Below are 25,077 nucleotides of genomic sequence, written 5' to 3'. Positions count from 1 at the left end.
AAAATTAAAGACATGAAAACAAACACTTTATTGGAATGTAAAACGCATATCATATACAAAATTTTTATATTAATTTAAATAGAAGGAATTAAATACAAAAAAACACTATAATTAATAATCTATTAAATATATTATTCACTCGTATAATTGTTATTAATTAATAAAAAAATGGTTCGACGTAAAGAAGTTTACACAGCTAATGTCATATTACACCATTTTCAAATTAATTTAATATTATGTTTGAATATATATACCAAATGGAAAACTATAATTTTTTACAATTAAACCTACATAGTATCATTAGGCAAAACATTAATTAGGTAAAATAATAAATATTTTGTACAAAAGACTTACCACACACAAAAATAATTGGAACTTAAATATAATTATTATAATATTTATTATAAGAATGTTAAAATGCATCAAGCGATAAATTATATTTTTTAAAGTATTTGAAATATCAATTAATTACCCATTAATTTACCAAAGCTTTATTTATATGTCGAAATAATAATACATAAAAAAGGAATGTAAGCACCGTGCCGCAAATGTGAGGCATGCCACAAGATTCGCATGATCCATGTCACAAGAAGTGTGAGTCAGGGGAGGGCAATGAAATTGTGAAAGCCAAAATGGCAACACTATAGAAACCGAATAAAGGCTTGCCAAAGGACTTTGTATCCGGCTAATAAATAAATTTAAAAAAAAAAACGAATAAAGGCTCTAGTAGTTGTGTTTATTCCGCATTTGAAATCATTGGCTGTCCGAAAGCTTGTCTTATTCTATCAGCATTTATATTCTAAATTTCTTTGCAAATCTTTATGCAAGCACTCCCCTGTTCCAGGAAGCCGTTCATCAATTATTTGAATATTAAATTGAAAACTAACTCAACTCGAGTAAATACGTGTTCAATAAATAATCCGATACTAAATTCAATTGACCTTTCAATGATTTTAGTCAAATCTACTTAAGATCCATCTCTTCCCCGAGAAGATCTTCGCACTCTTTCTCCCACTTATCATCGCCAGACTTTTCGGCGACAACCTCATATTCCTTCAATTCAGCTTCCAATTCCTTTACCCACTGCTCTGAAATGTCACAAAAAATGTATTTACGAAAAACATTTGAGGGTAGTAAAAAAATAAAATTAATTTTTACTACCTTCAAAGAGTTACTTTGTCTTCTTCTCCCAAAAACGCCAAGAAATAATACGACCAATTATTTTAGAATAATATAATTATTTCAATTCATAATAACTAACTATAAATGCCGTTAACTATAATATTATATTTCACTAAACATTTTTCAAGTATTGACAATAGAAAGTGTAACATCTATACTGTCGCTACGTAGACAACGGAATGAACTTATAACATAGTTTAATAATACTGATAAAGGACGAAATATTAGCTAAAGTATCAAGACTTGTCGAATAAAACATTTACAAAAATCAATATAGAGTAGCGACAGAAAATAATCTAGGCCTGTACGTTATCACCCGTCCCCACTTCGTACCAACTACTCTACGAAACATTGTAAGTACAGGGTCTCGCTAACAGAGGGTCAATGTTGTCAGCTCTCAAAGTCCTAAGCAACGGCAGTTAGTGTGAATTTAATTGACTGTCACACATAAGTGATATGTCGCGGCTATATATGTGAACCACTAGCTCGAAATGTTTAATGATTTGACAAGTTTGAAAACCCTTAATAGTAAATCTGACAACATTAAGTTTCAACATTGCTACAAACCAACTTTGAGACTCGACGCGTGTAAATATGCCGGACCAAGCGCTAAGCAACGGTAGCAATGTTAAAACCGGAGTAGAATACGTGACGTCACTATACTTATACACATATATAACATTCAGTTTACAAGTTCCATCATATTGATACCGCCTCTAACAAATTACCTCAATAGAGACAAAGACTACTAAGTTAACTATTATAATTTAACTTTAGTATGTCTTAAGCCGGTGATGAAAGCTAAAATTTGAAACAGTGAATTTATATGAATAGATATATACATTCATATAAGGACAAGAAGCTATATTGTCATATATTAACATCAACACACGATACATCAACAAGGATGAGACATGATATACTTTGAATTCGTCAAATTATAGAACAGCGATAAAATATCAATACAAATAACGTTAAAATAATGAGATCCAACAGCGTTAATGTGATAAAGCCAAAAATATTAAAGCATTGAGCAGATTTCTTCACACTAGCTTCGGCAAAGATAATGGGAAGTTAATGGTAGTGACAAAACGGAACACAAACTCCACACAATCGATCCCCTGAATGACACAGACAGCTGTTTCGTAATACTGCTGTCAGCTGTCAGCTGTCATATCTTGTCTATCAAATATGATTTTTTTAAAATATAGTAATTTTCTTTATTAAAAAGTTCCACCATCACAATTTTTTTTTAATTTTGAATGTTACACAGATTCGGCATTATCACATTAATATGAAAACACAGAAGGCAAGTATACACTCCATACACCGCGATGCTACAAACATAACTACATGAACTCTTATTAATAAAGTATTGTATCGGCCGGGGTATGGGCCATGGGAAAGTAGGGCTACCATAGTATTTTAACAATCCGTTGTCCGTCGCTTAAGCTGCATTCCGAAAACGAAAAAACACATTAAAATCATTGCGATTATTCTCAAAGTTGGTTGTAGTCGAAGAATTTTCAAAAACTATTAAAAAATGAAGACAAAATAACTCATAGCGAAAATTACTAAAATAAAATAAGGATAAATGTGAAATAAAATTTGCTAATTTAAAAATAACTGTATTACTGTACAAGAGTGCATGCTAACCCTCAGACGGCTAAACAGATTTTAGTGAATTTTTGTATAGAAGGCCTTCAGAGATTTTTTAAGGACCAAGTAAGAAGACAAATTGTTAGAGACTCCTTCAAGCAAATACATTTTCATTAGGACGGATTCCATATCTAATATACTAGTACGTCCAAATCGTAGTTTTCTAAAGATTCTTTTCCATACAAAATCAACGACTCGTAACTAGTATATTGTATAAAAAAACCGATTAGTCGTTCAAAATCTTACCATCATCTCTATCGACTTTCAACGACTTAATTCTTTTCTTGACGTCATCAATTGATTGACTCTCTTTCGCTATTAGATCCTCGCTTGCCGATTTACTGTCTAATGGTGAAATAAAAAGGAAAATAAAAAAATCTAGCAAATGGGTAAAATAATAAAAATGCTCAAAATACAACGAATCCAAGCAGTGTAAAATAAGATTAGAACATATTTTGTATTAAATATACTTTTCAACACAAACAATATATTAGGAATTTATAAAATAAGCTTTAAAATAAAATATAATTTCTGCACCAAATGGGTGATCCATTTCAAAAGATCAGAGAAACAAAAAGAAATGTACTGCCTCAATGTTTTTTTTTTATAATCACTATTACGGATATATTAAGAATCTATTACCAGACGTAAGTGTTACGAATTCTTGAAAATTGTCGAAAATAATACTCTATACGTTACATATGTATTTTTCTTAATCGACGATTCGTACCAGTTACGATTGATAGATTGCGAAATAAGATGATAAAAAAATCGGATACTCACCCTGCGAGTCGTCAGCGCTGGACTGGCGGGCGACTGCGTCAGCCTCGTTCGCCTGACAGATTAGGGAGACGCGGTAGAAATAGTTCCGCCAGAAGTTCTCCTCTGTTATACTGTAATGTTATGGACTTCTTTAGGGGTTGTCTATTTAATATATGTTACGCAATTCATAAGACTCTTGACACCAGTTACTCTTTCAACACTATTGTTCCCTTTTTAGCTATTATTTGATTTCTTTCGTTTGAATAATTTCACTTAAATCCGTCTTCTAAGTGATATGAAAGTTTTAACAATATTATTCTATATTTTTACAAAGATGTAATGAGATATACTTAATACAATTATTTTTTCCTAAATATTAATCAGACAGTCATCTGTATAATAGGAATATTTTGAGATATTTCATACTTACACTTTGGGTACGAGGTCGAAACGCATTTTCTCAAGGTTGGGATCCTCCGCCATGATAGCTACGGCCACTGGGTACATTTTGTCGTAGTCAAAGTCGAACTCCACACCCGCCGGTGGGGCGCGCACGAAGTTCCGTCGGTCCTGCATTATTTATTCGTAAATACTATAACACCTCCACAAATCCTTTGGTAACGCTCTTGATATAATACTAGGATCCACACAACCAGGCATTTTTAATCACATTCGGAGAGAGCCAAAATTATAACGACATCGAAGGGATATTGTGTCATAAAAACTGATAGTCGTAACAGCCGATGACGTTGTTATTAAGTTAAAAGTTAATCAAAGGCGCTACAACCTTTTTAGGTCTGGGGCTTCAGATGTCTATATCTTTTTTTATGATAATTTGTTAATCTAATAGGCAAGGAGGTGACCAACCTCGACTTTTGGAATCTAAGGCAAGCTGGTTTCCTCACGATGTTTTCCTAAACCGTTCCAGCGAGTGTTAAATGAGCACATAGAAAGAAAATCCAGTGGTGCTCAGCCGGGGATCGAAATTACGACCTCAGGGATGAAAACCGCACGTTGAAGCCACTAGGCCAACACTGCTCTTATTAAGTACCTAACTTTTACCCGCCGGAACCTTTGATTTTGGTTAGTATAACCGGTATATTGTTCTAAACGATGTCGTCGTCAACGGTTTGAACTATATTACTTTCAACTATACGACCATATGTTTTTTTTACAATTGACAACTTCACCAACACACTATTCGAGTAGCACAAAATATCGCTCAAGATCATATCATTCATTATGTAAACGGTTGATTAGCTAAACAAAAACAAAGTACAATAGATTCTGTCTGGAGTCACACACTGAAATGGATTGGCTTCATTCTTGATAAAAGTAAAGTTCAAATAGAGATTGAGAGTTTCGTTTTAAGTAGACGAAAGAGCCATTTTATAGCCCATTATAGCCTCATTTTCTGCTTGCATTCTTCTGCAAGGTTATGTAGCATAAACAGAGAACATAGCTGGTTATGTTCTATCTAGAGTTAGTAGAGATAAATATAGAAATGTGTTGCTTATTTGGTGTAAAACTTACAGTTGAAAGTGACATGCACTCCTCTTTAAGAGAAGCATCATTGGGAGCGCCGACCCATGGGGCAGTTGCAGCACCTCCTTCCTTCTCTTGGCCTTTGATGAACGCGTCCTGTTCACGGTTAAACTCGCCAAGGATGCTCTGAAATGTGTATATCAGCAATGAACATATTACTAACTACCAACTACGCACGCATGGACTATCTTTACAAGTATTATGTGCAATTATGTGACCTGTTTAGAAAAGTTTTAGAATTTACTATAATCTCTGTGCTCTATAATAAATACTTGTCTAATATACCTTAAAACAATGATACGACAATAAAAAAACGTAAATTATCCTAAGACAATCTCATCAATTAATTATACAAAAGTTAGGCAAAGTAATTATCGCGTTTTGCACCAGACACTTCAACATTTGCTTCGTTAAATGGTACAGACGACTTTAACGACGCAACTTTCTTTTTCAGGTAAATTATTGTGTTACTTAAATTAATTATAGAAATATTGTCGAAATAGACATTTTATTTTACTACAACATTTGCAAATTGAGAAAATTAATACGTTTCTCTTCTCTATACTTCATTGAAGTAATTACAATTTTTCATCATAAAAATAAAAGCTTTGTTTTTATGATTAAAGTCGAAGTTCACAGGAACAGTGATGGCCAAGGAGTACTTACTGTCGTGAGTTAAAGTACCGGTGGGGAGCCAAAAATTAAAGAGTGTTACGCGTAGCTGATAACTGAAATCTAACGCGAATATGACAGTAGCAGCGGCGACTGTTTTTTTTTTGTTAATGTTATTTTTTGCCACAATTAACTGATTTAACAAACAGTAGTTAAAAAATAATAATAAAATCCGGGGCCGTGCCACCAGTCAGCCTCCAGTCAGAATGAAACCATCGATCTCCAGCTCCCCTGGCTACCGAAACAAAATACCAACGACTCAAACGAAAGTAGTTTAAAAGCTGTTCATACATTTAAAACCAAGGATAATTAAATAAACTGACAGACTAGCGTCACCACATTGAAGTTTATTCATAAGCGTCGGTCAATATACTTTGTCGCTTTCTGAACGACTTTCATTACGCTTTCTGAATAAATAATCACCCCACAGTTGGCATTCAAATTGACCCCTGTTAAATTCTAATTTAACAGAGAATACGACTCTCCTGTATTGTTAAATGCTTTCTACCACCTTTGTTCGATAAATAGAGAGTTAAAATAGCAGGCGCAGTACTAAAAATAATCTCAGTGACGCATGAGAAACTTTCTTCACTTTTAAATAAATTCGAACATTCAATTTCCGTGAAATGAAACCTACGTAGCGTCTACAAAGTCGTAAGATGAAATGACTTACGCAATCGCCATATAGTACAATAAAACTAGCGCATACTTTAATTAAAGCAAATTCTTTATCCTTTGTTAACATAAATTATATTAATAATTATTTCCGCGATGTCCCTTAGCGCCATTACAACGCTAGCTAATGAATAAAACGCTATAATTCATATTAATGTCTTAATGTTTCAGAGCTGTGCTAATGAAAAGATATTGCAGCTTTTATGGCCCTCATTTTGCGATAAATTTAGTTATTAGTATCAGTGACCAATTAGAATGGCTTAAAGATAATATTACCATAAGCCACAAGTTGCGAAATTGAACTCATGCAATTCCAAGCGAAGAATTGTTCACCTTTACTATTCAGATGAGTATTTGACTTATTCCAAATAAATAGGTTTCTTTTTACTTTTCTCCTAAAATCGACACTAGGAATAATATTTACTATTAGGACTAAATTTATCTATAGATATTAATAAACTTAAAATGATTCGAATATTTTAATTATTATTCGTAAATGCTAAATGAAAAAATAGCTATCTCACAGGTAAAGCTAACATTATCAGAGAGGGAATTCAGAGTGTAATCAAAGGTATTAATCACATCAATTAGATTGGAAGGGATCCTAAGGAAGCATTGATTTCCTAATCTTATTTACCCCGGAAGATTAATCATTAGATGGCTTACCGACTTTGTCGCTAGTGTAACAAATATTACAAATCCACAGATAAAAGTATAATATAGTAATAATTGTTTTTATTTAAGCTGACTATTATAAATAGCTTAGCTTTAAGGTACACAATCAAAAAAAATGAAAATTAATTATAAAATAACCTCCCATACACAGTTATTTTTTTTACCATGTAGGCCTTTTTACATACAGATCATCAGCCATTCGTTTACAACGGCACGTATGATTATTATTATTACATGCTATTCTTACTCGAATAGCAAAAAGTATTTATGTAATTTGTCTCTTGAAGGTTCTAATCGATAGTTTTATTTAGAACAGGGGAAATTGTATCCTGGACATGATGTTAATTGACACATGACCTGGACACTGTAAGTGTGTTTGCGAGTTCTATGTTAAGCGTTAGGCGAAACTGCAATTTATTTTGTTAATTACAGGCCCAGGCCAATTGAACCACTATTCTCTTTAAGACAGAGCAACCGAGGAACGTAGACACAGGTGCCTGACGGGCATCCGACATGATAGAAGTATTACGCACATAATTAGGAGGAGGGCGGAGAGCTTTACGAGCTTAAAGCTACAATTTTAGAAGAAATCGCAAAGGCACTAGAAAATGTTGGGCTTCGGCAAGCGGAATGCGTACTAAATAAAGGGTCAAAATACAAAATACCAGATATATCTAGTTAGCCTTAAAGGATAAATAAATAATACAAATATTCACTTGAGATCCCCAGCGGTTTGTATGTTAGGTCAAGCGTGCAATTCAAGAGACAGCAAATTGCTCTGTACGGGAAAACGTTTGTGAAACACTAAACGTGATTTTCAAAGAGAATCGCAAATTTTATTTTATTTTTAGCTTACATATGCTAAATGTTCTGAATTTTTCAACGAGGAAATATAAGACAGTGCAAAATGTTGTCATGATTTTAATTCTCATTATAATCATTTCGAATACTAAGTATTTATATAGGAAAAGATATTTTTATTTAGGACTCAACATTAATTTAAATAAATTATATATTAACATAAATAAAGTATCCTGGCTTATTTATTGTATTATCCGAAACCACGGGAGAAACTGTAATTTTAAAAATAAGGTGTCGTTGAAAGGACTTTTCAAAATAAGCAATTAACGATTGTTTGAACATTGTATTGTAAATTATTAACTTAAACACATTATGCCTGTAAATATTTTCCGTAAAGTCAGTAGTGTTTTCAGCGTGTGACTGAACCATTGTGGCAGTTCGATCCTGGCTGTGCCAATTTTCTGTTTATATACATATGCACATACATTGTAAAGTATAATGTGCATATGTATATGCATATATAAGTTTCAAATCAGACAATCGACGATCTTGTCACCTACTTGTCTATAAAAAAAAATCACGGAAACGGATGCAATCTGCGGCCAAGTCTTACCTATTGTACCTACCACTGAATTTTTATCATTAATTTAAGTCGAAATAATTACGACAGTTCGAACCTTTACGAAGAACTTTTTTAACCTTACCTTTACACGCAGTTTCTGTTAACACCTATACAAAGTATATACAGTGTGTGTATTCAGTGTTAAACTTAGTAAATTTATAACTATATTAATAAATAAGTATATAATTTAAAATGTTACATCGGTAAAACATTTATAGCATTAGCTGTACAAATACTGACCTATAAATTAGCGAAAGCCGCTCAACCTTTATCGATATCGCCATAATCCGGTGATAGATGCTGACACAGACCCAAAGGCCAAAGGTCATAACAAACACGTCATCTAACCCATCATACAAACTTTACCTAAGCTCATTTTAGATGGGAAATTAAATAAGGATTACCCACACTCAAATTACGTTAATATTCGTTTAGCTGTTATGTAAATGCGCTCACCGACAAAATCTGATTATTTTTATTCAACAAAACTATCCCTACTAATACTAAATACTACTAATTCATAAATATTGATTTGTTTATAGAAATGTGCAATTATATGTGCAGATTTCAAGGGATCTTTTGTTTCTTTCTGTCAAATCGTATATACGCTATGATGAAAAGAAACCGATGAGTACTGTAGTATGAAGTTAACACGGTGGAATCAGACTGTTTTAAGATAAGGAGATACATCTATACATATTCCAACCATCTCATTTAACCATAGCGTAAACACAATTTGAAAGAACGAGACGAACGACAACTTTAATCAGTTTTATTACAAATTTTGTTTTTATGAAGAAATAATTTTATTTGTAAATAGTAAGGATCTCACGATCTCGTTGCATAAAGCCGATATAAAAATAATTTACTAAATTAACAATCACCGCGTATAATTTTAGCTCAGGCCGCAAAACCGAACTTACATTATATGAGTTAATATAATGCAAAAGCTCACCCCTTAACGTCAAAAATCCTTATAAAAACATTCTAGAAACAATTTCTCTACAGTGAAACAAATCTCTTAACGTGCCAAGCGAAACACATTAGTTTCCAGCATTTCTGTGAATTAAATTTCCCGTCTATTGTACTACTTCCTGATGCTGAAGCTACTGTGTTACACATTTCACATCGTATTCAGTTTTCATTCCGTTTATTTTTCCACTTAGCACGCTTTCTATTGCAACCATTTAGTTTATTTTATAATTCTCATTTACGGTTTCTTCTATATGCCAGAAATCAGCCTTTTAGTTACAATTTTGTTTTAAACACCTATTTTCCTTAATAAAACATTTCTTAAAGAGCGTACCGATAGTTGAAAAGGCCGGCAACACACTAGCGAGCTTTCTGGTCATGTGAGTGTCATGGGCGGTATCACTTGACATCAGATGAGAAAAAAAACGATCTAATTATGAGGTCGACTTCATTAATAGGTAAAATAATATGAAGTTCTCTTATATAAAAACATTTATTGACTACATTGTGTATGATATTATTATGATGGTATAAATAATGTGGGATGGCATAAAGCCACTCGGGTAGCACGTATAAACCGTGTAAATTTGGAGCCATCGGTGTATAACCTGTAAAATGTAATCTCGTTCTCATTCAATTAAGGTAAAAACTACAATGCATAATGCAAACATTAATTATTCCCACCCATTGATCCGTATTTTATATCGAAAAGAATGCTATATACTTTTTAGGAGTGGGCTCAGATTTCTGTATCTCATACTGGATCATTTCAAATCGACCTTTGCCTGAATTGACACCCTCGAATTAATGTGTCTAAGGCATGCCGGGTTCCTCACGATGTTTTCCTTCATCATACGCGAGTGCATGCGCACATGGACATAAAGTATATTGGTGCACACCCTGGAATCGAACGTCGAGAGATGAGAGTCGTACGCTGAAGCCACTATGCGAATACAGGTTAAAAACGCAAAATAATAAAAGAAAAAAGAATTTAACTTTTCAAATAACGTCACAGTCTCCTACTGCAGAAGATAATCCCACGTTTTAACAAGATTATGTTTGAATCGAATTAATGAAATCTAAATCCTTTCCATTTTTTCACTTAGTTTTCTCTCCATTATATTTATTTGTAAATTATTGTCGGAATTATTCACTAAAGTTATTTACTTTAAAAAATTATTTACTAAGCGTCACGTTGTTTATCGGTGGTCACATGCACAAGGCATGAAACTGAACGTTTTCGGACATTCGGAATTCGAGAAGTTACGCCAAATGTTCCAAATGCTACATAGACATATTCAAATGAATGTGAATACAATAGGAATGTGTTACACTATTACCTTTAAGTAATTGGTAAACCAAAGGCTTGGCACATACGGACTCATAAATACAGCGACTTAAGAAGAAACTAACCATCCACCAAGCAAAGCAATTTACCTTAAAAAATGCCTCAATTATGTCAAGTATCAATTTAAGAAATTCTTATAGTCCGGTGTGAATAGCGGTCAGTCTCTCAGACTTGGGGAAAATGTAAAAGCAAATATAACATGGTAACTGTTAAACATTATATTTTTAAAAAGTAAATCAGAACATTTCCAGTGATATCCAGTGACCACAGTGGCTTGTTACGTGTCGAGAGCTCTTTGTTTACGAGCACTCCCGCAGCTCCACGTTTCAGTGTCCATTAATGTTTTATTGTCCTCACAGACCCGATCTCATAACGCTCATTTATCTTCCTTTATATCGTTCTCTTTTATAATGTCAAATCCGCTGACTTCACACCTTGTCGATTTAAAAAGGTCGTTTCGTTGCAAAGCGACAAATTTTTAAATTTCCTCAATTATGACGAGTTTCACGTGAAATTTAACAAAGCCGTCCACACTCGAGTTCACGTAAAAGACCCTGGACGCAACAAAAGAAATCGTTAGCGTCGAAGAATGGACGTCCTTCATGGACACGACTTCGTTTTATGCAAACACGATGAAATTTATTAGTATTCCAAGATGTTGCTAAATTACAAACAATTATTTATAACAAACTAGTGCGGGATAAAAAATGCCATATACTATCGACCCAAGTTTGTTGGACCGTCATATTGGAATGAGTCTAACAACGACGTCCACTAAAGTCATTTGGCATGCTGCCTATTCCTCTTGTACGTCGCCAAGCCGTCTACAGTTTTCCTATTCTACCTTTCCAACTCAATTATACGTTTATTATCCGCAGGACAAAAGATTTATCCATGGCTTAAGCCTTTCTACTTATTAAGAAATATTTTATAAAAAAAATCAAATACAACAACCTAACAAAGGAGTAATATATTGAATGTGGTCGCAAAATCTTAAGGCGGCAGTAAATAAAAAGATAAATGATGTTATTCCGGATAACGCTGCTCCCCATGTAATATTTTCCAGAAAAACGCCGAGGAATGAACCTTTCTTATTCAAACAAATGTCTATTCTCGTGTTAAATTGTAAATATGGCGGAAAGCGTCAAATATATCACACGTTCCCCTTATCATATTCGTAAAGTGAAAACCTATCCTAAAAATAAAGTTGCCAGCAACCTTTTTTGATCAAGTTTTATATTACTACTTAGGGTCCAGTTTCAAATATACTCGAAAATCTTAAGGCGTTGAAGAACTCAAAGATATAGATAAAGGTATTTACACGTTTGGACGACCGTATAAACCAGATAAAAGAGTCAATCATCACTTGAAAAAAGCTAGGTTACAGTCGCCATAATTCAAGAAAGTTCCAAAAATGAAAACACGACTTCCAAAGCTCCAAATCTGGTAAGCCATAGATTATAAACAAAGTGCTATAATCTGTATAAGTTGTTTCTGGTCGTTTACACCCATTTACGATACATTCGTGCGTGCGAGGCTCCAAGGCGCCGTCTACTTACGTAACCCGATGGTATTGATCGGGCAGGCGACACCGCGCGCATTCTCCGTATCGACCAATCAGGGGCGTCGGTTTAATTTTAATTTGATAACCGTCAGTAGCGCGCGCCGCTGATTCGTCAGAACTCTATGTGGTAGTACAAAAACAAATGCATATATATGTGTCTTAATTCATAAGTCAGTCTCTGTGATGACTCTTCCAACTAATTGATTATGTCTTTTCAAATCGTTAAACACTCGCGTTAAGACTTGATTAGATCCCCAACAGTAGCGGTGGTGTTTATACAAGAAAATTAATTATTTATTAAAAAGGAAGGTTTATATGAAAATATTAGTATTGTATTATTTATCATGACTGATGCTATGTATTGATTAATAACGACAATACAAACAAACATTATCATTTCTCTTCCGATAGATTCAATTGAGTCAAAGCCACCTCATATAACATTAAACAACTTCCAGAGCGGAAGTCGATGTTACGGGATAACATCCGCTGCTGAGGTCGATCTGAATTATTGGAAATCATTGCAAAGAGAACGGTGTATACTTAACCATACTATATATTATTCAGCACTTTTATAACATAGACAAAAGAGCATCTCCGACTTTTCACGAGGTTATTAAAAGACTCAAATATGCGATCGCCCCATTTTCTACCGTATAGAGGCTAATTATGAAATCCTCGTAAAGAGTTAAGCCTTTGAGCATGTCCTCTAACGTCTTAACTCAATAACCATTATTTGCCGAATCCGTTATCTTGCAAGCGGATTTGAAACAATATTTACTTGGTCCTCTCATGAATAACAGATGAAGCAATTTGGTTGAAGCAGTACTAAAGGCTGCTATTAGCGGAGATGAGCGAAAAAGCTTTGCTAAGCTGATTATACAAGAGGACACGACTGAAAATAGAACAATTATGAGAGCTCTCTGTTGGAGTGACTGAAACATCATTTCAATAATGCCATTAACAGCAGTAAAACTTATGAAAAAGTAACAAATTGTGTAATTTAAATGCAAGCAAAGTTAAACTGGAACCGCAAATGAAAATTTCAAATTAATTTACTCTAAGCGAAGCTGCACACGATAATCCCGTAGGTAATTCTAAACTGAATTACGTAGAATCAGAACGTATTACAGCATAGCAATCGATTTCCCGAGAAAGGCGCTTCGGGGAAAATCTCGCCACGTACTTAAGTAATTTAATATATTTTCCTTTACGGTTTCAGTGCCAGGAATTCTTGCTCTTAAAAGTCTCGTTATTTAGAATAAGAGTACTAGAAACATTTTTATCTAAATAAACATACAGTATAAAATTGGACGAGGAATTGTTACTTTGGGCGTAGTCACAAATATTTTATAAACAGTTGCTACGTACAGCCTAGTAATAGCCTAGCCTCGTAATAATTGACCTAATCTTAAATGAGCCCAACTCATACCACAAACAGGGTTAAGATGTTTTCGGTTTTTCTAACGCGTTGATTATATTTTTATAATAACTCTTCTTGCCACTTAAACTATTAATATTTAGGATATTATCTTCCAACACCATTTTCTACATTAATAAGTATGTATTTTCGTGTAGCTTTGCGGTTGCAATTTATAAAATGGATTATTAATATTGGCAAAAGATAAAAGGGGTTTTTTTGTATTTTTTTTCTAATTTCTAATTAATTAATTTATGATGATTTGTTGCATGTTTTACTGTGCGATGGAGACAATTTCGAAAGGTGACCATTTTAAATGTATTACGAATTATGTAAGACATAACACATAAGGCGGATAAAGCTAAATTCTGGTAATTAGGATTAAAAGTATCATTTAGGCTACGTACAAAGGGGTAATTACGAGACGGTTCTGTAAATCTAAACTCTACCATTAGAGGAAGGCCAGCCATCATAGCTCCAGAGCTCCGAAGCGCTGCGGAAGGCTTTCAAGATTAGCTCAAATTCATACACATCACTGCTTCCACGTTTTATATAAAAAAGTATGTGATCTCATTTGTTTCATACCTTTAAGCTGCTTTTTCGTGTTTGAAGAAGGGAAAGAGAATGATACGCAGACAGTTATGGAAAACTAGTCGCCATACATAGAATAGGGCATAGAATGGAAATTCTTTGTGTAGCTTTCCTCAAGGCAATGCTTTAGTCAATGTAACTCATTAACATTCATCACCTACGTATTTTTCTGGGAAATAATATTTCAAGAGACTTTAAAAATCCAACAATAAACATTGAACCGGGCAGCGCAAACTAAACCTCGATATTCTAATGACCTGCAATCACCTCGATACTACGAAACGTTATTTCACAGTTGAATGGCAAATGTCAAAGTACTACCGTTTTAACTCATGTCGCTAAACCGATAAAAATGTACACCAAAAGATCCATTATTTCGGGATCTTAATAAGATCGCGAATTGTAGAAACTTAAGTATTACTCAAAACTAAGATACGTTTTTCCTTTTCAAAAAAAATATTAGTTATAATAATCAAAGGTTATTTATAAAGATGTTATCAAAGATAAAAAAATTGGTGAATATATCGGTTTTATACATATAGAAACAATATATACTTCTAATATCATACATATTTATATCATATTATGTCCCGCCATGCCGGTTTTTTTCGATTTCAAAGTATGAACCAGATTAAAAAAATATATCAATGGCGCAACAACCTTTTTTTAGGTCTAGGCCTCAGATTTCTGTATCTGTTTCATGATCATTTGTAAATTGAATAGGCAAGTAGGTGATCAGCTTTCTGTGCCTGACGCGTGCCGTCGACTCTTTGGTTCTAAGGCAAGCCGGTTTCCTTCACCGTTCGAGCGAATGTTAAATGCGCACATAGGAAGAAAGTCCATTGGTGCACAGTTGGGGATCGAACTTACGACCTCAGGGATGAGAGTCGCACGCTGAAGCCACTAGGCAAACACTGCGCTCTTGATGAACCAGATTAGCGTTTGATATTTTATTTATTATAGACTAGTAACAGCACTGCACACACATTTGACCATTGCATGTTCAGCGTACATGACCAATCCATAAAGGTTATCTGATAGCTGAGATGGTCTGGAGAGCAAAATTGCTTCCGAAATTTTTCTCCTATATACTAATAGTGTTATATCACTAATAATTCCTATAGGCAACAATGAAACATTTTACATTAAAACGCCGGCGTCAGTTAGGAATTGGGTCAATAGGATTCCAATATACGAAGAGCACCGTAGAATAATAATGGAAATTGTATTTTTTTGACGTGCATGCCTGTCTTTCTTCGGAACATTTATTATTAATATACTACAATTAGCATACAATTCATAGCGGGAGTAGCAAAGATTTTCTTCACCTTCAAGATTTAGTTATTTTGATTATTGACCTTCAAGATTTTAATATTAAGAAATTCTGAATTACTATATTGTATATAAATTTATTATAAAGAAATAGACATATACATTACTATAGCAGACACAAGTCAAATTGCACAAACAAAAATTCACATCAGCAGAACGTTGAGATATGTAGATAATTTAATATTTGTAAGATATAACATATTAACAATGCAAAAAAATATAGAACGGATAACAACTGTATTATTTGATTCATAAATGAACCTGTAGAGAAATGCGAAAACATGTCGACTTTAGTTTAACAATCAAGTGAGACACACGAAATCAATATCAATAGAAAGAATTCAAATTTTCTGAACAAATATATTTGTAAGATTTTGAAAGCTCAGATCAATTTAGTACCTCACAATAGACAATCTACTTACACACTATACAACGTTGTACTTTAACAACGTGAACTTAGAATTTCTTGAAGAAAGGATGAAGCTGAACATCTGCTATACAACAGCACTTAAGAGTCTCTCGCAAAGATCCAATCAGCCAGAGCACCAGATTACTTTGATTGTCCCCAATCGAGTTTCCGATAGGTATTGACTTCCGTCTGCTACTCGAAATGTCAAAATCTGTCTGGCATTTTTCATACCTAAATCGGTAAATTAGGGCGCTGTGATGAAGGTGGTATATTATTGTATTCGTTTTTACTGAATAAATACAAAACTCTCGTTAAACGTAAATTAATCAATAAAGCTTTCTTTTTAATTTGACGATTATAAAAATGTTCCTAATCCTTGGGATTGATTTGCTACAGGTCAAATATTTACAAACAATTTGTATGAGTCAAAACTTGGCGATTAAAAAGAGTGGCGGAGAGTTTCTTGCCCGCTCTACGCTTTTGACTTGCGAACTGGTAGGTAAATGTAAAATAAGAATCAATTTGACATCTTTTGACGTTAATAAGTGTACTTGGTTACCTATATGAATAAAGTTAATTTGAGTTTGAGTATACGGGTAAATTTGTCAATGACAGAGCCCCAACAATCGTATAGGCGATCAATCAGCCAACTCTCTTTAATCAAGGCTTACTACGTTAATATAGAGGACTAAAATAAAATTATTGATTCTGATTCTAAATAAAGTCTAATTTAATACTATAATTTAACTACACGTATCTTTTGTGAAAGCTAATTTTCACCATTACCAAAATCGTTAATAAAAATCTCAATGAATGCGAATGAACGACAAAGTTGAACCGTCATGTCGGATAAAAGTAATTAAAATCTCGGTAGCAATAGTTTTGATGAGTTTTCCACGCGGTTAAAAGCATTTGCTCTTATTTTTCTATAAGCGTTAAAACCACCTTCATTCTCAGAGCTGGCAACTCGCCAGACTAGTATAAAATCGCGAAAACCTGCCTTCAGCGCTTTCCCATACTTGAAGAAAATCTTGAGAAATTGAAAATTTCTTAATCGCGTACAGCAACATAAGCACCAAAAAATAATTTGAAATATTTCCGAGTATAAGGAATTGGAAAATAAGAATAAAACAAATACTACACGTTTAAAGCATCGTGAAAAGACTTACATGCCTTAGATCCGAAAGTACTATCTTGTGTCAAGCACAGAAGGCAGATCACCTACGTATCTATTATAAAAATACATTTAATCACGAAACAGATTCAGACATATGAGGCGCAGACGTATAAAGTACAGACAGTATTTTTGTATTTTGAACAACTTCTACTGTATACCATAGTTTCAATATAGTTTGTCTAAGCTTAAAAATAAAATATAAAAAATATTTCCCGATGTCTGTTAGAATAACGGTACGATAAAAATATTTTAATTATCAAATGTTGTAAAGACGTTATTTTAACTGATTTAGTACAAGAAATACATAAAACTAAAGCTTAACCACCATAAAATCCTAGTAAAGAATACAAAACTGTCAAGCAACTGTCTGACGTCTTATCAGAACCGTCAATTAACATAACTAACGATATAAAGTAGGCAACGTCAATACTGTACTTATAAACAAATGGCACAATATTTTACCAATAATCGACTCTATAACTTGGATACTAACAATTCTATAGGCTGACCTATTTCTCTTCAAAAAATCAGATGCAATCTCGGGCCACTGTAGAGCTGTAGCGCTACAGGATTATTATTTTTAAAATAACACACTCTTTGTATGTTACGATTAGAATTGACTGTAATTGATGAAATAAGACGGATCGCCCGAAATGGACTAACATCGATTTGGTTTTTCATTTTACATTCTCGCCATCAATTTTAATTGATGGAGTCAGCCATCAAAGTGTTTCACAAAATAGAAGATATACCCGTTTCGACTTCTATCAAGTTATCGGGAGTTTGTGAACAAAATATTAGATCCTTTGGCCAACTTATCCAAACTCGTTGACGATCCGAAGTTGTTCCAAGTTTATCGTCCATTTTCCTTTATCAAAGTTATCGGCTTCGCGTCTAATTGGCACGTTTACTCTTACAGTTCACAAAGTCAGTCATTACTTTTCCTACACTAACCTAGGTATAAAATAAATACCAGTTTACAATCATCACTAGCCCTCTCTGTAGTGTAAAAATAAATACAAATATAATAATTGCTGCTGCAACCCTTTCTAGGTCTGTGCCTCAGATTTCTGTCTGTTTTATGATCATTTGTCTAATAGATGATCAGCATATTGTGCCTGACTCACATCGTCGACTTTTAGGGTCTAAGGGTCTGATCCGGTTTCCTCACGATGTTTTCCTTCACCGTTCTAGTGAATGTTAAATGCGCAAAGACAGAAAATCCATTGGTGCAAAGCCGGGGATCGAACCTACGACCTCAGGGATGAGAGTCTCACGCTGAATCCACTAGGCCAACACTGCTCTTCTCTATTACCTCTAACACTATATAATAGATAAATCGAATGGAGTAAATTTCGATTCTCTAATTTGTTAAGTATCTAGTTAGCACATATTAATGGCCATGTCAGAAATGTAAACGCCATTAATGTTAACATAAATGACAATTTGGTTAGAATGACGCAAATCCTAAAAGCTGTACACAAAAATGTCGCGTAACTTAGAGGTAGGTTACGGAACAGTATCGATCACTCTCCTCTCCGTAAGCCGCAGGTCTTTTGGTACATAAATGGAATCATTGCCATCCTACATTTCCCTCCTACACAATGCAGGATTTAAAATTAATAAGGATACATATTTATGATAAAATATTATAAGATCATAGTCTTAATGATCCGTCTATACTCAAGTTGATTTCTCTTTTCCAAAATCTGACTTAAAAGATGGATGGAAAGAAGAAGGACACAAACCTTATAATAATAACTTTCTAAAATATTTCTAGTTTTCACTGAAGGTCTGGACCAATATCAAATCAAACCCTATGAAAATAGAGTCGAAAATAACTTTTCAATTGCAAACTTTTAAACAGATTAATGTAAAAGCGCTGGTCCCAAAAGCATAAAACTAATTTCGTTGAAACCATTACCTATCGCTGGTCAAATTGTTATTTATACCCCGGTTAACCGTTTTTCTGATTGAATTTCGATCCTCCTAACATCCGATTAATGTTGTAGGTTTTGCATCTGTACGGTTTTAGTAAAAATGTTACGTTAGTGATACTTTTAAGATAAAAATCGTAGGACCTATTTTTGTATTCATACCATAAAGTAGAAATCGCGTCTAGTGAATTAAAGCCAATAGAAAAATTAGATTTTCTTGTATGCTTTATCTAGCAGTGAGTACATTCATAAAGAGAATTTTATTCAGTATATATAATAAATTATCCTAACATTATCCTAAACCTGACCTATGATTATCATGACCTAAAAACTGTTTATATCAGGGTGGAATTATATACATAGATATTTCTAGGATACCGTAAATTAAGATACCCAACAAATCTTTTGACTCTTAATATCTGTGATCGATTTGTACTTACGTTTTCTTCAACAGTCTTCTTTATTTTGGCACTGGCCTCGCTGACTTTAGCGCCTGCCTTGTTCACGGCTGAATATAGGAAATTCCCAAGGGACTTCGCTCCAGCAACCGCCTTCGTAGTAACTGTAAATATGAAGATGTATCTCTGTTTAGTATCTACTCGTGTTACACTAGCTGATACCGGGGTTTGTGTAGATAAATATTGCTATTATTACCAAAACGATTAAGTTTTTTGATTGTTGAATACTTTGTTAAGATTTATGTTCCAAAGTAGATACTATTTAATGAACCCGAGTTACTAACACTTGAGAAAGAAATACTTGTAAAGTATTTTCTTTAACTTAATACCAAGCAGGTATATCAAAGTTACAAGTACTCTTAAAGTTATTCAAAGAGGGCTTTTAGCCAAGATTTTTCTAAACGAAAAGAAAAAGTATGAATTTATAAGTGGAGTTTCGTATGATGTACATATAACATCAATTTAATTTACTAGGCAAGTCTATTTTTGGCTAGCTCTATGTATTCTCATACAAAAAATATGGAAAATACAACAATTTGTATTGTTACCTACCTACTACCCCTATGTTTATTTCTAACATATATGCTAACTACAGAATAATTAAGAAATTATTGCTACGACGTCCCCGGAGGGGGAGGGGTAGAAGCAGGTGAGATTTTAAATTCACTTATTCTAGGTTGCGTATTATTTATGGTCACAAAAATTTACTACACGCCGAAATAAATAAGGATTCTCGCTACCTATCGTTGGAAATCGTCGCAAGACATGGCAAAAAGACGCTGTAGCCTTCAGCACATAGCGGTAGATACTAAGAGTTTCTCCAATCAAATCTTGTGAATACAGTCAAATAATTAAGAACTTAACTTACGAATAAATACGCGCGAATAGTAAAATAAAATTGAAATGTATTATTCATTTTCGCTATTTCGTATTTCATTTGGAAACTTTATTATTTCCATATTAATACTGGCAACTTTAATTATACACGATTTTATAAATGCTTATTAAATCGCGGAGTGCCACTTTATAAAGCTGTATTTGCAACACAAAGTATTAATGAGCTCCGAAATTGTTTCCATTGCTAATACAATCATTATTTTGATACTGAAATATATCAAGTGTTTTAACGTTGTAAATTATTTAATCAAAAGTAATTTTGACTATATAGATAGTCTGCGCAAACTCCATTTTTTTAAATTATACACAACGAAACACGTTGTAAATAAACATAAGAATCTAAAACTTGATTTTCCAAAACAGTGTTAATCCATAACTAATTCATAAAATAAAAATGCTTAAACTACGACGGTATTAAAATAATAATTTCTTAAATAAAAAGACCGACTGTGAATCACTAAAAACGTGTCGGACCGTGATTTTTACATTTCGGAAAAGCCATTAGTCAAAAATGTTCTCTGCTGTATGTACAAAGCGTAATGAAATGAAAATACTAACATTCCTGCATATCTGGTACTTCGATAGCGTCAACTGTGAATATCTTTCTACTGTGCGAACCTGAAACTGTGCACAAACAAAAAATAATACTACAAAAAGCGACTAAAAAATACAAAAACATATAGCACTAATTAAGGGACGAAAATCTATAAAGGACTTTGCTTAGACTTCAAAGAAAAATAACTAGTGGCGCCTTTTACAACCACAGATTTCTGTACCTGTTTTTTAATTTGTTTTTTTTTTTAATAGACAAGTGTAATAGTAGGTGATTAGCCTTCAGTGCATGCCGTCGACTTCTCTAAGTTTCCTCGCGATGTTTTCCTTCACCGTACGAGCGAATGTTTAATGCGCACATAGACAATAAGACTATTGGTTCACATCCCGCATTCGAACCTACGAACTCAGAGATGAGAGTCATCTACAAAACAGAGTCAGAGAAACATCTACCAAATTGACACATATACTATCAAGCAATTTTTTTTTAAACTGAATCGAAGGATCGCCAGTTATTATGATTGATCAAGACCAATGTCTGTTACATAACAGTTCACCTTGTAAAATAATTAAAGGCCTGTCCAAAGCAGATACAGAAAAAGGATACAGGGTTATACTACGAGAAATTAAGGTATCTATTACGTAAAATTGTCAGAAGCTTTTTCGCGTTTTTGGCTTACCATTCCCGACACCAGCTGGTTGTTCTTCAGTGGGTGTCCCACCAGTAGAACCTGGTCTACTATCCGCACCACCTGTGGCACTGTATAATAAAAAAATAGTTATATCACAGTTATATACTTAGGCAGACGTAGTAGTAGTAGGACTGTGCTATAAATATAAAGAGTTTAATACAAGATAAAGAAAAGTTATTAGGCGTACTATATTATTTATAGATGATATCCCAGATATAAGCTAAGACAGTATGGTACTGTTATATAATATCTTAACACCCTATTTGGCTGACACACTAGAATGATATATTAATACATATTTATATACGCCAAGAGACTACAGATATCAGAGGGTTTTATTGTTGTCCAATAAATTTACTATAACTTTGTATCTTTATTTTAACAGCGAAGACAATTAACAATGGTTTCTTCTTTCTCTTGTGTAATATTAAAATGGATATATTTAATATAAATTTCTTCAATTAATTCTTGCGTTGTACACAATAAGCAAATATTAAAAGCTCAACTTGACCACGGTCGCACTGTGGCTGATATGCCGCTGGTATAGTTAGCGTAAAGTGCACATAATGAACAGTAGGAGATAGAGGAAGCACAACTTTGATTAGATTCAACTATTTTAACGATATATGAAATATCGTCTTGTTTGTGTATGCGTAGAGGGGTATCCTTATACTTACATTATATAAAGCAAACGAAAATTCGAATATATTTGTATTATTTAAATCTGAGAAATAATAAAATTCTTACAAGATAACCGAATAATTTTATTAAGTAATCAAGTTAATTTAAAACGTATATATTAAAGACGTAACAGCGTACAAAGCAATATACGAAATTGAAGGTATAAAAATTGTGGTTACGGATCATTACGTCACAGAACAATGCGTCATATTGTCTACTTGGCAACTGCATCCACAAATGGCTATGCCAAAAGTATCATATCTAGGTTGAGCATTCAGACACTCAATATAATATTCCCTTTTCTCACTTCGTAGGTCAGTGACTTATGATTATGCTATATGCGACTTCTTCCGTATGAATACTAGTTTTTATAAATATTTTTAAAAACACTACATTTTACGATAAAATTCAGAAACGAGACTAAGAGTATCCAATACATATTTGACACACCTCTTGTGCGTAGACCTAGCTCCTAGACAGCGCTACGACTTGCACAAATGGGAATTTTCTATGTGGCTTACCAGAGATAAAACAAGACTAATGAATGTTTTCATAGTTAATCCCTTTACTGTTTCCTTAGATTCCAGACATACTGTTAAAACTATATGAATATATAAATAAGATGATATTCTTTGAACAGATCTACAATTTCATTAACTTCTATAGTCACTCTACAATGTTCAAAAAATCTACTTTAGTAATAGTTTAAATTCAAGTAATAAATGGAGTCATAAATGGGGTTTAGGCAGAATAAATGAGTTTACGAGAAGCATAGATTGTACTTTGATTGAGTTTATCTTAATTGTATATCTATAATTTTTAGATAAAGTAATATCAAATATTGAACAAATTCTGAGCCCAATTTATGTTAATTGTATTCATGCATTTAAAGTGGTGTGATATTAAATTTTTTAATGTGCAAAAACCTATACGGTCTAAAGTCTATATGAGTGCTTACATAAGCTTAGTGAATGACTTACACTTGAGATTTAGACATGCATTCCAATTATGATAAGACTTTCGATGATTAATAACTTTTATTTCGAGCATCCCATCTGTTTTACACTTTTAATGAATAAATTTTAATGCTCGAACTAAAATAATTGAAATTATTGGGTTTTTTAAAAAGTAACACCAATAAGCTTCATTGACAGCGAAACTCATTCTGTCTGCAACCCCTCATACCTAATGTACCTAGAATTGTCATCGTCCTCTTTTCCCTCTGGCTTGGCTTCTGCCACTTCAGTGGGTTCTATTGGAGCTGCCTCTGGAACATCAGTAGAGGGTGCTTCATTCTTTTTTAAACCAGGAATTCCAGGAATTCCAGAGCCCAGCCACCCTGTCATCTGTGACTTCACATTTGTGATGAGGTCCAGTTTGCTTCCACCCTTTGTTGGGCTATAAGAAATAAAATTAATGTTCTGAGTAAAAAGTATTCTGTTGAATAACATAAATAATATTTTTTAAATTTAATCCATGCTGATAATGTTGTGTGACAAATGTAGTTTGAAATAATGATATAATATCTTCCTATTGTATTTAATGCAATGTATATATTTTTGTAAGATTCCCATAAGAAATTATAAGAAAAGTTATATTTTACTCCAAGAACAAAATTGTTGATTATTATACCAACAAGGCTATTTAATAGGTACTTAAAGAACCCCAAGACTATTAGATGTGTCCAAATTCATTGACCCCATTACATGGATCAATATTGAACGTATTATGCAACAATGGGAATATCATACACGGAATTTTCTATTACTAATTCCGTCATTTTATTGTTCTGCGCAGATTGCCACCTAAAGCCTATGGCCTAAATTGCCATTTTTTCTGTGCTGCATTTACCCCTCAACATTCTATTACTTTTAAATTCGCGAAAAAAATATTTAAAAATTGAGAAAACAAGGTTTCGTCTAAAACAAATATAAACAAAAGAACGTATACCTTTGTTTGTCAACCTCTGCAGCTGCCTCTCCTGTCGCTTCTTTCGTTGGGGTGGGAACCTCTTCATCTTGAGGGTCGCCCTTAGCTGCTCCCATCCACGAACTGACCTGATTTGTAAGTCCTGAAAACATTTTCACTGCCACTAGCTAGCTACACGACACAAGCACTCGATTTTACTACGCTGCGAGAGATTCGCTCATGACACACGCGTCGTCTGCGGAGCGCCCAATGGAAGCGTGATCAGCTGAAAAACTAAATGGAACACCGTAATCGACCAGCTTAAAATGAGGAAGTTTTCATTGCGCATGAAAACTTGCGCACCTTCAGCTTATTTTGTTTGTACATTTTTACGCAGAAAATATCTGTGGGTAAGTTACAGAATATATTGATTAGTATGCACAGTTGACATTTAACTTATTTGACTTTAATTATACTAAAGAGTGCAGCTCTACAATTTAACATTATAATCTATGAGTTCTATACGTTCAACTTCTGACAATTTGA

The 25,077-nt window shown here is 33.5% G+C and overlaps 1 protein-coding gene across 7 annotated transcripts; it reads right to left on the bottom strand.

Moving 5' to 3' along the window:
- Positions 1-445: 445 nt before the first annotated feature.
- Positions 446-24,939, bottom strand: LOC123709705 (synapse-associated protein of 47 kDa). Of its 7 annotated transcripts, none has more exons than XM_045661210.1 (10): positions 24,574-24,939; positions 23,809-24,021; positions 21,931-22,010; positions 21,257-21,322; positions 19,784-19,905; positions 5,137-5,274; positions 4,034-4,173; positions 3,625-3,734; positions 3,088-3,186; positions 446-1,088 (listed from the first exon to the last, which is right to left on the bottom strand). In XM_045661210.1, the coding sequence occupies exons 1-10, from the start codon at positions 24,702-24,704 to the stop codon at positions 964-966; spliced, it is 1,224 nt and encodes a 407-aa protein (XP_045517166.1). In that variant the 5' UTR covers positions 24,705-24,939; the 3' UTR covers positions 446-963. The 7 variants fall into 7 exon arrangements, with proteins under 7 accessions (XP_045517166.1, XP_045517170.1, XP_045517168.1 ...); XM_045661211.1 differs by having other exon boundaries at positions 447-1,088; positions 23,818-24,021; positions 24,574-24,938; XM_045661215.1 differs by lacking the exon at positions 446-1,088 and adding an exon at positions 1,212-2,634.
- Between the last annotated feature and the right edge of the window lie 138 nt (positions 24,940-25,077).

Source organism: Pieris brassicae, chromosome 5 (assembly GCF_905147105.1).
Source record: "Pieris brassicae chromosome 5, ilPieBrab1.1, whole genome shotgun sequence".
Classification (NCBI taxonomy): Eukaryota; Metazoa; Arthropoda; class Insecta; order Lepidoptera; family Pieridae; genus Pieris; species Pieris brassicae.
The sequence above is the reverse complement of the archived record's forward strand: the minus strand, read 5'-3'. Positions and strand labels throughout refer to the sequence as shown.